The sequence below is a fragment of the Castor canadensis genome, chromosome 11 (assembly GCF_047511655.1).
Source record: "Castor canadensis chromosome 11, mCasCan1.hap1v2, whole genome shotgun sequence".
Taxonomy (NCBI): Eukaryota; Metazoa; Chordata; class Mammalia; order Rodentia; family Castoridae; genus Castor; species Castor canadensis.
The window spans coordinates 129566474-129582780 of NC_133396.1; the positions used below are offsets into that span (position 1 = coordinate 129566474).

General features: G+C 36.9%; 1 protein-coding gene across 8 annotated transcripts in view; it reads right to left on the reverse strand.

Moving 5' to 3' along the window:
- The window catches only part of Ppp1r12b (protein phosphatase 1 regulatory subunit 12B), a 216694-nt gene that overhangs the window by 42711 nt on the left and 157676 nt on the right, over positions 1-16307 (reverse strand). Inside the window, exon 1 of one of the 8 annotated variants that reach the window (XR_012439041.1) lies at positions 4025-6373. The exons of 6 other annotated variants lie outside the window; for them this stretch is intronic. Coding sequence is in view for 1 of the 2 variants with exons in the window: in XM_020169189.2 (XP_020024778.2) it covers positions 4585-4653 (69 nt within the window). In the remaining variant the exon portion in view is untranslated. Of the gene's footprint in view, positions 1-4024; positions 6374-16307 lie in introns of those variants that run through there. One more of the 8 variants, XM_020169189.2, reaches the window with a different exon arrangement.

A 16307-nucleotide genomic window follows, 5' to 3' on the forward strand; every position in this document is an offset into this window, starting at 1 on the left:
AAGCAGTCCATTTTAAATGGGAAAATGATACTGATCTTGGTTTATAAACATGGGTCAAATACTAGGATTATGAACACCAATTCAATAAAAATCTGCCTAATTAAAAGATTCCCAGGGTTCAGATGATGACCCACTTACTTCAAGATGTAATAAATATCAACATAATAAATATCAAATAAGCACTACAATTTGGACATTCACAAGTATTTGTTTTCTTTGTATATATCTGTGTAGATATATAAATATAGTATATGTGTGTGTGTGTTTTTTAGATAGGGTTTCACTATGTAGCTCAGGCCTTGAACTTGCTACGTAGCCCAGGCTGGCCTTGAACCTGCAATCCTCCTGCCTCAGTCTCCTAAGAGCTGGGATTATAGGTGTGTGCCACCATGCCTGACACAAAATGTATTTTTAGTTAGCAAATAATAATTTGAGAATATTGACTAGTAATTACCTGGTTCATGGCTTCAGGATGATTTAAAATGCTAACCCACCATAGACTAGTTCTTATGTTTCAAAATTTTATATTTTACATAGTGATTAAAAAGCAAGAGCTAGGGGTGTCTAGTATATTTATAGCTCATAATTTTTTAATATTGAAAAATTACTGTCAAAGGAAATGTTCTACTAATTTGTGAAACAAGCATTTTATGTTGTTACTTCATGGTGTGAGAAGGGAGGCTGACCCTTTAGATTCTCATAAAGAACAACCTGATAGGGTTCCCATTAGACATAAGAGTGAATCTGGAAACTGTTCTGCTTTTCCTGAGTAACAAATCGGAGTTAACAGATCTACTGCTCAGGGAGCTTCCAGCCTTTAGAGACAAAGGAGATGTTGAACTAATGCAAAAGTAGTGTGGAAGTCAAAAAAAGCTGTTAAATAAGTTATTTCTTTATTTGTCATTTCACAGGAGACCCAAACAGCAATACTAGGAATATACCACTTACAACAACTATTCTGGGGGGGAAGGGAGGCAGGCTATAAAAAAGATTTCCCTATTGAGGAAAAGGGGTATTTTTAAAAACCATGTCAAATAGTACAATTAATGTCCAGAGAATAAGAAATACTATTTTTAAAAATACAAACTAGAGAAAGTTAATACAAATCTTGGCTGGTGAGGACACAGACTGTCTTCTGCATAGGAATGATTAGTCTTAGGGAATACAACAGTTGCACAATCTCTAGGCAGGCATTAGATTTCTATATCATTAAAAAGGGTCAAAGGCTTACTGAGTACAGAAACCAGGCATCATATAACATGAAAGGTATCAGGTGCTGCTAGTTTTCAGTTCTGCAGTCACTAAAATATCATCCTGCTTTTGCTTCCTCAAGTTAAAAATAATACTTGTTGAGTTATAGTTTTAAATTTGCCCATAGGTCTTCTTGAACATTTGATTAAGTGCAAGGTGTACAAAATATTCTCTTCATATGGACAGTCATTATTTTAAAATTCTTTGAGGACATTTTCATATTTATCTCCTGTAATAGTACTAAGAAAAAATAACAAACTTTTAAATCCTTGATCAAAATTTCAATCCTGTTCTGAAGAATGTTGGATCAGGGGCTCTATCTCTTTAACTATGTGTGATCTCTAGAAGAAAACTACATGTGTATACACCTATCACAGACGTCTGAATGATGATAGTGAGAAAGCTGTCCTGCCTTTACAAAAATGCACAGATACTTCCTGTGTTTTCACTATAAAAGCTCAATCATTTTCTTCAAGAGAACTCTGAAGACTCTGTAGCCCACACAGTCTCAGGTTATGTGGAGTTCATGGTCTCAGAGAGTAGGACTAGAATTTGAGAATCAGGCATGGAAGATTCAGTTATAACCTGTCAATCGTCTCCCTCAGTCTAGGGACACAGTGTTCCTCCTTCCTGAAATTTCAGTTTCCTATGGCCCCATCATAGATAAATTTTGGACTCTCATAGCTACTTAGGCTTTTAGCTGTCGTCTTTGCCCCTTAGCATGTCCTTAACATTGACCTTCAAATCTACTCGATATGCACCCCAGTGTTGCTGATTAATGTTTTGGAGTCAAGGGAGAACTGAGCTTAAATCAAGACTGTACTGATTATTATTATTATCTGAGTGATGCTGGAAAGCCACTTTTCTTCTATATGGATTCAAACTTCCTCATATGTAAAATGTTGATAGCAATAATTACATGTCAGGGTAGCAGAGGATCAACCAGTTACAAACGAGTATCAGAAGACACACAAGCACAATAGCACCATTAAATTAGTTGTTAAAGAGCACCCAAACCAAATTTTAAAGAGCACCCTAATTAGTCAGACATGAGAGGAAAGGAACTAGGCTAGTGAAATCTTCTGAGATGAAGTCTAGTTTGGTATGCAGTCCCAAGAGTCGACAGTCTCCAAATTAGTTTTGCATATCTTCCTCTATATCAGACATTCTCTATAGTATGGTCTTAAGCCATTTGGACACTGGAAGTTGGTTACAGTAAGCTGATGCTACTGTGGGAATTCATAGCCACAGACCACTAAAACTGGGAAGCAGTCTCTTATTAAAGCTACCCATGTTTTGAGTTCCTGTAATCTAAATTCTCAAATTTTCTCCTACTGTGACCTCTGTCTAAAAGGCAGGTATGTAAGTTAGTGGAATGCAGGTGGGAAGGGTGGATGGCAGCAGGAGTGACACAAGAAGAAAGCAGTACCTGACTCTAAAGAAAAAAATTGGAAAAACAGAAAGGGGATGTTCACTAAAGAGAAATTTGCTGAATGACCACAGGCATCACCCACTGCTCTGGGAGCTGTGGTTACAGTTGAACAAATGTTGAAAGGGGCTCTTTACACCAAAAAGTACTATGGAGTATGAGAAGAGGGGAGGGAGAAAAGGGAAGTACCAACTGAAGTAATGGTGTTTAGCCTTGTGAACCCCAGTTGGTGGTGTCTGGGTACCCAGCAGCTGTTGGGGAGAAAGTGTCTGTGGCTCCTTGGAAAAGGAAGGTACCAGTCCATGTGTGGAAGAAACACTCTTGGAACTTAGTAACAGTGACCTGTACACTGAACCCTCTCTTGGTCTGCTCACAAAAAAGAACTTATGAATGAAACAGCTCACAACAACATTCTTTTGGTAAGTTGGTTACTATAAACATCCCTGGCTGAGGCCCCAAACCAATATGCCATACACCAAATTCCACTACCTGATAATTTACATGGTGAGGAAGACATTGAATATGGATATGAAATAACTGAAAAGAAATAAGCAGTCTGTTCAGATTTTCTCCCCACAGTTCCCCAAATAAGGAAGCTATGACTGGCTTTCTTCTTCCGCTGTATATACAATAAAGACAATCAAGTTGCCTAAGAAGGAAGTGCCACCTTGCCAACTACCTAATATGCCCATCAGGGCTTTCTCATAGCTTGCTATTGGTAACATTTCTTGCTTTTGTCAGCTTCTAACAGAGGAAGACACTAAATTAGATGCAAATATCCATGTGCTCATCACTTTAGCAGAGACATTCACTAGAGTAAATGGAGAAAAGTGTCAAATGGGTGTGCCTAGGATTTCACAAACACCTCTACACAGCTGGACGCCAAAGTTATTAGAGTTATTTCTTGACTTGAAAGCAGGAAATACTCTGATGGTACCTGGTGACTGAGAAATAAGAATGATTTCACAGCCAACTGAACTATAATATTGATCCATAAGGCACAGAAAAGCAACAACTAAATATTGCTACAGAAATTAAGAAAAGACCCATAAAATATAGTGATAAAAACTCTAAAATCTCCCTGTCAGTTTGTTTGCAACTGATTAAAAATTCAAACTGTAGCTTGAAATATGGATCTGTTTTTTATTTAACAGTTTATCAAGCATTATGAACCATAACCTCTTGAAGACAAGCTGTCTTTACTTGCAATGCTTTTTCCCCTTTACTGATTTCTGTATGTCCTGAAATGCTTTTGCTCTCAACCTAGCTCTACAAGCTATGTATAAACACATGTTCCACCTTTGAAACAACTATGAACATACGTAAGTAAAAAAGGCTGCTTACTCGGAGCGTCTTGGCAGTCGGGGAGGGAGATGCAGGGGGAGAATCAGACTGAGATTTCCTATTCCGAGTGAATTCTTTACTTCGAGTATATAAAGAGGACATGGTTCCTCAGGATGTAGAAAGACACTCAACTCTTGATTCTTCGGGCAAAGCTGAGAAACTGTCCCTGTATGTTACTCTCACAGAATCTCTCCTTTTGAGTCGATGCGAGATGACTTTGGACAGAACTAAATAAAGGATAAAAGCCGCCCTGTAAATTATAGTCTTGAGCTCTGAACCAGTCCACAGTTAAACAGAGTCTGAGAGGCGGGTTCCATCAATTTTTCAATTCAGCTTCAACCACAAGTGCTCAGTACTGGTAGCTCATGGTACAGGGTATTGTTCTGAGCAACACCTTTTATGCCTAGATTGAGTCTCTGATTTTCCCAAAAGAATACTTCTTATTTGGCTTGCTCTTCAATGAAACCTGAATTTAGGTTCCTGATGACACCAGATTAAATCCCAGAGGAAGGATGACTCTGAATCCTGCTGCAGACGAGCCGGGAACAACTACTGTCACTTTATCCAGAGGGAAGAAATACAAATCCTCTGAAAACCATGCTGTCTTCCCTTAGCTTGACTCCACTGGCCTGTAAGAGTTTGTAACCGATGTGATAAATTCAGGTTAAACAACTTAAAAAATATATATATATAAATAAGGAACCAAGAGTTATAAGAAGGAAGCAGTCTGAGGAAGTCAAGTTTTCCCTAAGTCTTTCCAGACGAAGCTGTTCTTACATATAAACACTCACAGTCAAACACACATCTTTTCCCCTCCCCTCTTCTATTTTCTGACATTCCAAAATCCCTATTCGCTCAGCGAGGAATGCTGGAGAGGAGCCAAGGGCAAAGATTCACTTTCAACTCAGAATTCAGGTTTCCACTTGAAGAAGGAAAAGAAAGCCTGCCAGCTTCTAGGAATAAAGGGAGGTTCTTTGGGGGCATGCTTAGGGGCAAATCCCCAACATTCAGTTTGTCACCTCAGTGTGGACAGCAGTTGCCAAGGCTGATTTCTCTAAATACTGCTCTAAATATGAGAATGGTGAACTTTCAACTTCTGGATCTCTTAAGTAACAAAGCCCAGACAGACGCATCAGTCAAAGAACCTTCAGGCCTTTTATGTTCAATTTTAATGAAATGTCATTACTGCTACTCTATGAGGAAGTCCAGCAGTTTGAAACCGGTTCACTGAAAAGGAAGCTCTATATATCAGAAATCTTATTGGCTGAATCTCTACATATAAAGCTTGTCAGAGTTCCTAAAATGCAGGAATGAACAAGATTAGGAAAGAGTATACAGGTGAGGGGAGAGGGGAAAAAAAGTCAGAAATATAGAGAGAAAGGAGATGGTTATGAAACTACAACACTACAGTAAAAATGAGGAGTTAAAAAGAAAGGAATTTTTTTGCTGGGTGTTGAAGGATTTTGCATTTGGCCTTGAAGAAACATCTCAAATTTAATCTTTTGCACTCTGTTGTCATCACTATACTATCTAACATTTCTAAGGCAAATGTTTTCTAAGCCAATGGGTTTATTATCCCCCAAAAAACAACTCACTTCTCTCTGGGATCCTGGAAACTCTATCCTACCCTCCCTTTTCCACATGAAATTTTAATTTTTTCCTTCAAATCTTTCCAATAAACCACTCTTTTTCCTCTGATTGTCTTGATGGCTTCTTTATTCCAATGACCAATTTTGTGAAATTAAATAAAGAGAATGGTCAGTTACATGGGCATTAGTTAAGGAATACTGTTTGAAAGGATTTATAAAGAAGTCTTGATTTATTCCCAGTCTGAAAAAAGCTCCTTAGGAAGACAAGTCAATTCTACCACAAGCCAGAATTACAGATTCTGTTTCTAAAAGGCCAATTATTGTGGGGGTTCAGAATGTTGAATCTAAACTTTCTTCATTCACTTATTCTTTTGTACGTTTTCTAACCCTGCCAACAAGCATTTATTGCTCCTTTTTGACTTAAAAGACCCTAATTACCTGTGAAAATTAAAGTATCCTTCACATCCCAGTAGAAATAAGTACTGAAAGGAAATATTCTTGGCCAGTCTTGCTCTTTCCAGTTATACAGTGAACATAGTTTTCAGGTAGTAAACATTTGTAGTATCATTCTCAAGTTACAGATCCAGATATTAAAACAATTTGTATTGTTGCTGGGCAATGGCAACTCATGCCTGGTAAGCATGGTTACTTGGGAGGCTGAGGATCATGGTTGAAGGCCAGCCTGGGCCAAAAAGTTCATGAGATCTCATCTCAACCAACAGCGGGGTACAGAGGTGTGCATCTGTTATCCAGCTACATTGGAGGTTGAGATTGGGAGGACTGTGGTCCAATCCTCCCAATCTCACTTTTTTGAGATTTTTTTTGGCCTGGCCAAAAAAGTGAGACCCTATCTCCAAAATAACCAGAGCAAAAGGGGCGGAAGATGTGGTTCAAGCAGTAGAGTACCTGCCTAGCAAGTGTGAAGTCTTGAGTTCAGACCCCAGTACTAAAAAATAAATAAATAAAAAATAAAAAAAATCTGTATTTTTCCCCACACTAGCCTACCCTAACACCTTGCCAAGGACGTAACTTTACCAGAGATTGCCTAACCACAGAAGTTTTCTGCTTAAACAATTTGCATGGAGGGATAGCTTTGCTTTCCTAGGTGGGTATTCACCAACTGATGATTCAGGCTATTCTCTCTCAAGTTAAGATTTAGTAACCAAGAAGTCTGGTAAAGGAAAAACCTCAGAAACAGACTTCCAAGAGTTAAGCTTTGCAAAAGATTTAGAAAATGTTTTATTCCACATAGGTAGGACAGAATGTTGGGTTCTTCTGTTTTATTTCTTCTAGGTGAGATAAAGTGGTGCAATGGAGAGACCATAAACTGTAGCAGGTTATTTGTTATAACTAAGTTAAGAGTCCCAGGTGGTCAGCTCAAAAGTCTCCATCAAATAAAAAAACTATAAAATATGGGGACTATAGTTGGTTGCTTTTGAAATGATATACACCAAATGTGTGAACCATTAAAATGCCTAATGGGTGATGAGCCCTGATCATCAACCCTCATCGGTGTCCAAAAACTTTAAGGGAAAAAAATTTATGAATCAGTTCAGTAATTTCTAGGTTTTTTCCTCTTTTTGTTTCTTAAAATAAAAAAAATTAAATAACATGGTTTAAGAGTGATGATGTTTGGTAAATGTTTCCTCAGGGATGATTCCCAAAGCAACTAATATGCTACCATCATGCTGTACATGAGGTTGGAAGTGTGGGCTTTACAGTCAGATTTCCAGGGTTACAATCAAACCTCTGCTCAACTAACTGACATAATTAAATTCTTTAACCTCACTGAGTCTTATTTGTCTCACCCCCCAAACGGTGACAATGTCCACTTGGAGAGTTAGTATATGGTTTAGTCCTAATCTATAGCAAATGCATCATCCAGCAAAGTGCCCAGTATGGTCATGCTCAATACACTGTAGTTATTACAAAAGAAGCTTGACCAAAGATTTGAGGCCAGGCATAGTGGCTCATGCCCGTAATCCCAGCTGCTTTGGAGGCAGAGATTGAGAGCATTGCAATTCAAGGTCAGCTCAGGCAAAAAGTTAGTGAGACCTCATCTCAAAAACAACAAGCTAGGTGTGGCAGTGCACCTGTCATCCCAGATATGAGGGAAGCTATAGGTAGAAGAATGACAGTTCAAGGCCAGCCCTGGGCAAAAAGGACTAAGGTGCGGTTTAAATTGTAAATTGCCTGCCTAGCAAGCTTGCGACCTTGAGATTTAAAAGAAAAAGATTTAAGGAAAAACTTCTGTGCCTATATTCTTTCCTACCTTCCTTATTTCTTAGAAGGCAGAGCCCTGGCTAAAGGGGAGGGTACAGTGATGAAGCAATAACCGGATCTAGTCAGGGTATTAGATTTATATAGGGAGATTGAACAAATAAGAAAACATATTGAGGATAATGGAAAATACATCTTTCCTGGTTTAAAAAAAAACAGGTATAAAAATAAAACAAAGGGAAAGCTAGAACGAATCCTGTGGTGGTATGCAAAACTTAAGGCACTGGTATGGATTCAGGATTTTCTTTTCTTTTTTTAAACTTTTTTATTAGCATATATTAGTTATACAGAGGGTTTTCATTGTGACATTTCTAAATATGCTTCAATGTACCTCTGTTAGATTCCCTCCTTCCTTCCTTCATTCTCCCTCATCCCTTCCCCTTCACTTTAAATAGGTTTCATTTTTTTATTTTCATACAACCCTATATAAAGTACACCAAACACTTAGTACCCTGTTTGATATCCCAATCCTTCGTTTTTTAAAGTTTATATTAATTGTTCATGGGGTTTCATCTTGGTATTTCACCCACAAATATACTGCACTTTTAATCAGATTAACCCTCTCAATTAGACTCTCCCTTACCCTTTTCCCCCACCCCATTATTCAACAGCTTTTTGTGTATTTTGTTAAGCCATCTCTTCCCACATAGATGCAATGTATTTCAGTATTATCCACTTTCCATCATTCTCTTTTCCTCCCCCTCCTCTCCGTAGTCCCCTCAAACAGACCCACTATTACAGACATGTTCTCTCTACATATATACATATGATCATGTTTGTATCTGTATATATGTTTATCTTTTAGGTCTATCTTCTAGATATGAGAGAAAACACGTGACCTTTGTCTTTCTGACCCTGACTTATTTTGCATAACATGATAATCTCCAGTTTGGATTTAGGACATTCAACATAGAGAAATAACTATACTGACAGGGCTGGGAAGAGCAACACCCCAGTAGCATTTAGCACACCTCCACCCCAGATCATTGTTTCTAAATGCCACACCCCACATAATAGGGCTCCCTAGAGGAAGTGGCAAATTCTAGAGCAGAAGCAGGGAAAGAAAATGAACCTGGGTATCCTGTGTTAGAGCAAAATACTTAAAGCAATGACTGGGACATGGCAAAGGACACAGAAGTCTGGGCATGGTGGTATATATCTGTAATCCCAGCTTCTTGGCAGGTAGAGATCGAGAGGATCACAGTTTGAAGTTAGCCTGGGCAAAAAATAAGGGAGAGATACCCACATTTCAACAAACAAACTAGGTGTGGTGGCATATGTCTGTAAGTGAGAAGTAGAGGTAAGAGGATCATAGCCTGAGGCTAGCCCCAGGCAAAAAGGGTAGCTGTATTTGAAAAATAAACTAAAGTGAAAAAAGGATATGAATAATAAAAGAAAAAGGAAAAAAAAAAAAAGAAAAAAGGGTTGAGAGCATGGTTCAAGTGGTAGAGTGCTTGCCTAGTAAGTAAGAAACCCTGAATTTCAAATCCCAATACCACGGGGAGAGGGGCATACATCAAAATAAATAAATAATGATAGCAATGAATTATAATCTACTGAATAAAATAGGAATCCATGAGTATACACGGATATAAAGAAGTCAAATATTCACTTATAGTAAAATGTCTACTAATAAATGCAAAAAGAGTAATGTAGTTAGAAAAGTCACCATTTAGAAATGATCACTGTAAAATCAATCCAGAAAAGGAATATTAATGGATGCCAAAAACTGGTAGGTAAAAGTAGATGGGAAGTGGATTTTACATACTCTCAAAGTGTTGCTTTACAAAATATTTATTAATAGCAAAGCAGGAAAAGTGACTTTACTTAGAGAAACCCAGCAGATGACATCTTAAGCTAATGATCAAAGTCAACACCCCAGTAAAATAAGACAAATGACAGTATGAAATGAGAAGAACACAATGTCACAAGAAAGCATAGTGTCACTCCTGTGATACGATGGTCCAAAGTGCATAAATTCTAACTATGAAGAAACATTGGAAAAACCCAAAATAAGGAACACATGTGACTTGTCTGTTATCTTAAAAAATATCAAGGTCATAAAAGTCAAGAAAGGACTGACTACAGACACAAAAATTAATGATTCTGGATTGGATGCTTCTACTACAAAGGGCATTATTTTTTTTTATTTTTATTTTTTGGTGGCACTGGGGTTTGAACTCAGGGCCTCATGCTTGATAGGCAGGTGCTCTAATACTTAAGTCACTCCACCAGACAAAGGACATTACTGAGACACTTGGTGGAAGTTTGAATATGGTCACTGGTAAAGGGTATACAGGAGTTTTTTGTTCTGTTGTTGAAATACTTCTGTAACTTGAAATTGTTTTAAAACAAAAAGACTCCAGTGCTTTCATCTTACAAGGGTAGGAAAGGGGGACAGAGATGACTTAACTCCAGAGAACTTTTGAAAGATAGCCAACCTCTCATTACAGAGGACTGTAAGATTATATGTTCATCACAGAATTGGGTTTGCTAATGCAGCAGGCAATTGGCTTGGGTGAAGGCAAAAATGACTACCAAGACTGATTAGTAGGTCATGAATCAATTTAGTGGCTTGTGAAACAGAACAGTAAAAGTCTGAATGCATCACGCATAGTAAAGTAAGGGTATGTCTTCATGAAATTGTTGTTTTAGTTATATATAATGCTTTTATATATACTGGGTCACAATGTAAAATATACTTCTTACTATGGGTCATGGGTCAAAGTTTGAAAGCCAATGGTGTAAAGATGTTGATACAAATCCTTTGCTGGTAAGAAGAACAAACAGTTTTTATTCTGGCACGACAAAAGGACAGTCATCTCATCTCTGAGGTATCAAACTGGCAAAAAATATCTGCTTCAAACTAAGATTGACCTAATATTATACTGCTTGATAAGTAAAATCTGAAAATGATACAAAATGTCACTACTTATATATCCAAATTTGGGATCTGTTAGACAATTACCACTATAAGCCAAGAGAGAATGATGTTATTATGATTGATACAATTCCAAGAATCATTTCCAGTGTCAGACTATCACCAAGCAAACATCAGACTATTCAAATGCACCCTAAAAATCCTTACATGCTATTTGGCATGAATGGAGGCTTTCTGAATATCACTAAGGGCTTCAACTACTTCCCATCATCTCAAGAAAAGAACGTTTAGAATTCCAACACACCTTTTCCTAAATGATGAAGTGCAAGGTCTCCTTCCTGCCAAGATCCCAGTGTTCATTACCATATAAGAAGGGATGTGGTAAGCAGTTGTATCACTCTTTAGAATTTTCAAGCATATTGCATTTTGGGCATCAAACATGACACAATTATTAGGTTCAGAGAGAGGAAAAAAACCCAACATCCCAGATTTCTGTTTCCTATATTTGATATTCAAAAAAGACTATTAGCCTGTAGAAGGGATTTTAATATTTTTCCAAACAGATCAAAGTGATAATTTTTTAAAACTTCATCTAGTAAAGATTTTGAGTAGGGAGAGGGTTGAAGAGTAAGTAAGGAAGGAGAGAATATGAAGGCCCAGGTGATACCATAGACAGGTTAGAAAGAACACTATTTGCTCTTTGTGTCACAAACTGATTTAAAAAAACTTCCTGTTGGTAGAGTATACAAATAGAAATATGTATGAAAAGGAGAGGCAGACTATATTCTATGTAAGCTAGAAACAACTACTCAAAATAATCTTTATAACTATTAGCTTGGAAAACCTAGAGAGGCTTTACTTTATTATGCTGCAGTTTATGAGAAACCTTAATCTCTTGGAATTGACTACTTTGAAAACTAAAGTTATCTGAAAGTAATTTCACATCTTCACAGTCCCTATCTACACCTTTCAAATTCTTTTTTTTTTAACAGTTTTTTTTTTTTTTTGGTGGTACTGGTACCGGAGTTTGAACTCAGGGACTCATGCTTGCTAGGCAGGCACACTATGACTTGAGTGATTCCTCTAGCCCTCAAGTTCTTTTATAAAAAAAAAAAAAAGAAAAGAAAAAGGACAGCAGTATAAAATTCTAGAGTGCTCTTGGTAAAAGGGAGCAGAAAAGACCTCATTAGGGAATGTCAGAATTAATCCTGAGCTATTAAATGTTTAAGGCAGTAAGTGTTGGATGACTTTAGCCAGAAACGTTAGGCCTAGAGTTTTCTGAAGTATCCTCAAAATCTGAAACTTAACTATCTAGAATTACAATATCTAATAGTCTATTTTTGGCACAGCAACAAAAGAATTTCTTACCATGGCACATTTAATCAGATATAACAAAAGTACAGGAAAGTTCCCTGGGAAGGTAAGCACAATTTCCAGACTTCAAGTTCTTCAAAGCCCACAGGGGGGATCACGAACAATTTGATAGATGTTACCTAGTCTTTCAAAAATTTCTCAGCTGCTTTCTACAAATCAACTTTTTAGTAGCTTAGTTTATAAACTTCTGAGTGGCCACAACACATAGTATTTGAGCTCAGATTTAGGGAAGATAAGTCAAATATTGCTAGTTAAGAACAATTTAAGTTTGAAATTGTTTAATAATTCAAACAATTTAAGATGTCTTTCCCTCCTTTTGGAACTAAGAGTTTGAAACAGGACAATCATTTTTGGGTCTATTTATGAATAGAAGGTCCAAAGAATATATGTTTATTCTTACCAATGAAAGAATCGTTTCAGAGTGAGGGGCTAGCCTGTAGTCAAGGAAATGCAGAGCAGAGAGAAGCCATGCAATTCTTTCAACCTAATAAAGGGCTTTTGACATGTGCTTTTTATGAAAAAGCAATAAAAGCTAAAAAGTCAGACCAACAAACATATCCACGTAAAGGCTATGGCCTGTGAATACTATGGTGGTTGCTGGGAGTCGGGGAAGCAATAGCACCATTTTGATGTATAAGACAGCAACAGAAAGACAAAGCCAGATAAGAGCTACATGTTGAACAGTTGGAGCTTACAATAACTTTTATTAGTCTACAAAATATTACTAATTTTGTTCTAACAATTAAATATTCATGTTCTAGTGTTAATGAAAGTTTAAATCTCAAAAACTCACCTAAAAATAAGGGATTATAAAGGCCTTTTAAGAAAATCACTCTGCAAGCCTGTCCCAGAATTGGCTCTTGAGTTTAATGTTCTGTAATTAAATTTAAAATTAACAACAGCTTAAAAAGGAAACATTAGTAAAAAGCTACCTTTAAAAAAAAATGTGAACAACCTATGCAGATTTTCTCTGTTCAAGCTGTTTGCAGGTCCCACAGGATAGAAACTGCAAGCAGTAAAATTAGAAGAGGCAAGTCAGAATCTACAGTTTTCAAGGGGAGGGGAGGGAGCAATACTCATCACAGGGGCATTTGGAAATGCGTGGGGACAGTAATTGTCTCAATGATGGACGGTGGTACCATATTTAGTAGGTCAGGGTCAGTGGTGCTGAATATCCTGCTATGCTGGAGACAGACCCACACAGTGAAGAATTACCCTGTCAGATTGGACTTTGAGCACATGATAAAAGCGAGAGCACACAAGGGAGGGGTGAGGATAGGTAAGACACCTAAAAAATTAGCTAGCATTTGTTGCCCTTAACGCAGAGAAACTAAAGCAGATACCTTAAAAGCAACTGAGGCCAATAGGAGAAGGGGACCAGGAACTAGAGAAAAGGTGAGATCGAAAAGAATTAACCTAGAAGGTAACACACACGCACAGGAAATTAATGTGAGTCAACTCCCTGTATAGCTATCCTTATCTCAACCAGCAAAAACCCTTGTTCCTTCCTATTATTGCTTATACTCTCTCTACAACAAAATTAGAAATAAGGGCAAAATAGTTTCTGCTGGGTATTGAGGGGGTGGGGGGAGAGGGAGGGGGCGGAGTGGGTGGTAAGGGAGGGGGTGGGGGCAGGGGGGAGAAATGACCCAAGCCTTGTATGCACATATGAATAATAAAAGAAAAAAAGTAAATAAAATAAAAAGAAAAAAAATAATAAAATAAAAATATTCAAGATTAAAACATTAGTGAGAAAGTAGAGATGCTTCCCTGAAAAAAAAAAAAAAGAAAAAACATATATTTGAGGGGGTAAATTCAACTCTGATATATTGTAAGAACTTTTGTAAATGTCACATTGTATCCTCAGTACAACAATAATAATAAAAGAAAACATACGTTCTACAAAAAATAAATAAAATTCACTTTACCTCTTGAGATAAAAAAAAAAAAAAAGAATTACCCTGTCAAAATGTTCACACCATGCTGATTGAAAAAAAAAAAAACCCCTCAAATTCATCAGAAGCATTAATAGTACAAATTAAATCTTTTTGGTTAGCTTAAAAGCAACAAAAGTTTTTTGTTTTTTTTTTTTTTAAATAGGGCATATGGTTGATCAAATACTATAATGGACAAGTAACTTAAAGAGTACAACTTATCTGAAACTTTTGTTAAAACCATAGATATCTATGGAGAGATTTCATGCATGCATATTCCAAAATTCATCAGATAGTACATTTTAAACATATCCAATTAATTGTATCTAAATTGTATCTCAATTAAGTCATTAAAAAGTCAGGGAGAAAGAAGCTGAATTATAATTTAGGGTAACTTTAAAATAAATGTATTTGTCTGAGTGCCAATGGCTCACACCACTGCTTGGGAGGCTGAGATTAGGAGGACAACGGTTTGAGGCCAGCCTGGGCAGTTCGTGAGACCTCATCTCCAAAATAACCATAGCAAAATGGACTGGAAGTGTGGCTCAAGTGGCAGAGTGCTTTCTTTGCAAGCACAAACCTTTGAGTTTAAACTCCAGCCCTACTAAAAAAATAGAACAAAATAAATAAAATTTAAAAAATCTGGCAGCCGGGGATAGCACTCAGTGGGAGAGTGCTTGCCTAGCATGTGCAAGGCCCTGGGTTTAATCCTCAGTACTCTCCCCAAATAAGCAAACAAATAAATAATAATAAATGCAAATAAATCTGTTTAGTGCACAAATATAACTTTGACAGATAAACTGTGGTTATAGCAGACAAAACATCCTACTAGCTAACATATTCTAAAATTTAAGTTCAGGTGTTTGATGACAATTAGTTTCTTGAAGTTGAAACCTACAATTAAAAACATCACAGAAACATAAGCTGTAACTGAAAAAATATAAAGTATAAAAAATATATAAAAATATGAGTAAAGAATTCTACTTAAGAGTTTTTAAACTGTCAAGTTTCCTAGTAAGAAAAGCAATCTGTGTTTGTCTCATCTAGAAATTTAAATATTTCAACTACTCTTTCAGTTGTGAATTTAGTTGATCCAGAAATAAGGGCTGTTCTGTTTTGTCTGGATTTACTAAGAATATTCTCTCTCTCTCTCTCTCAATATTAAAAATGTGTTTAGGAACTCAACATCTAACTCTCTTATAACAGCATAGATTCTGAAATAGTATATGAAAGAACCTTCCTGGTCTACAATGAATTGGCATGCAGCCTTCTGACTGCAGACGCAGCTGATATACGTAGTATAAATGTCTGTATGTCTATGTGACACGCTTTATCTCCATATTCTTAGTTACAAATATTTTTAAAACAGTGAAGGCTGCGAGTGTAGCTTAGTGGCAGAGCATTGCCTAGCATGCCCAAGGCTCAGAGTTCCATGTCTAGCACCAAAACAAACATACTGTAATCTTAGCTACTTGGGAGGGTAAGATTAGGAGGATTAAAGATTGTGGTCTGAGACCAGTCAAGGCAAAAAGTTACTGAGATCCTGATATCAAGAGAAAAATCAGGTGTGGTGATGTGCACCTGTCATTCCAGCAATGGTGGGAAGTGTAAAATAGGAGGATCACAGTCCAGCCTGTCCTGGGCAAAAAGAGAGACCTTACTTTACAGTGAAAAACAAACAAACAACAACAAAATAGTTAAAGATGAAAGATGCCATTGCACTGCTAGGTTGAATTTTTAATTTTCTCACTTCTTTTATTCTCAAATGGTTTTCTTCTGAGTCTACTGAATCAGCAACTTTCCCTTTTTCTGCCAAAAATGTTTCTTTCTGTTGGATTTGGTAGCTCACACCTGTAATCCCAGCCTTGAGAGACAGAGGCAAGAGGATTACAAGTTTGAGATACCAGCCTGAACTACATAGTAAGAACCTGTCTCAAAAACCAAAAAAAAAAAAAAAAATTTCTTACTACGCCAAAGACACAGGAAATACCAAAAAACCCCAACTGACCAAATAAACAAACAAACAAACAAAAAAACCCAAACCAAAACAATCCACAAAATACCCCAACTATCATAAGAAAAAGTTGACACAGAAGTATTTCATAGGGAAAGTACTATTTTTTGTCCAGATTATTTTGATCTATGGTAGGTAAAGAACGGTCTGTGTGTACATATTTTTAAAAACACATTTCAACCCTACCTCATAATTCAGAAATTAAGCTCCT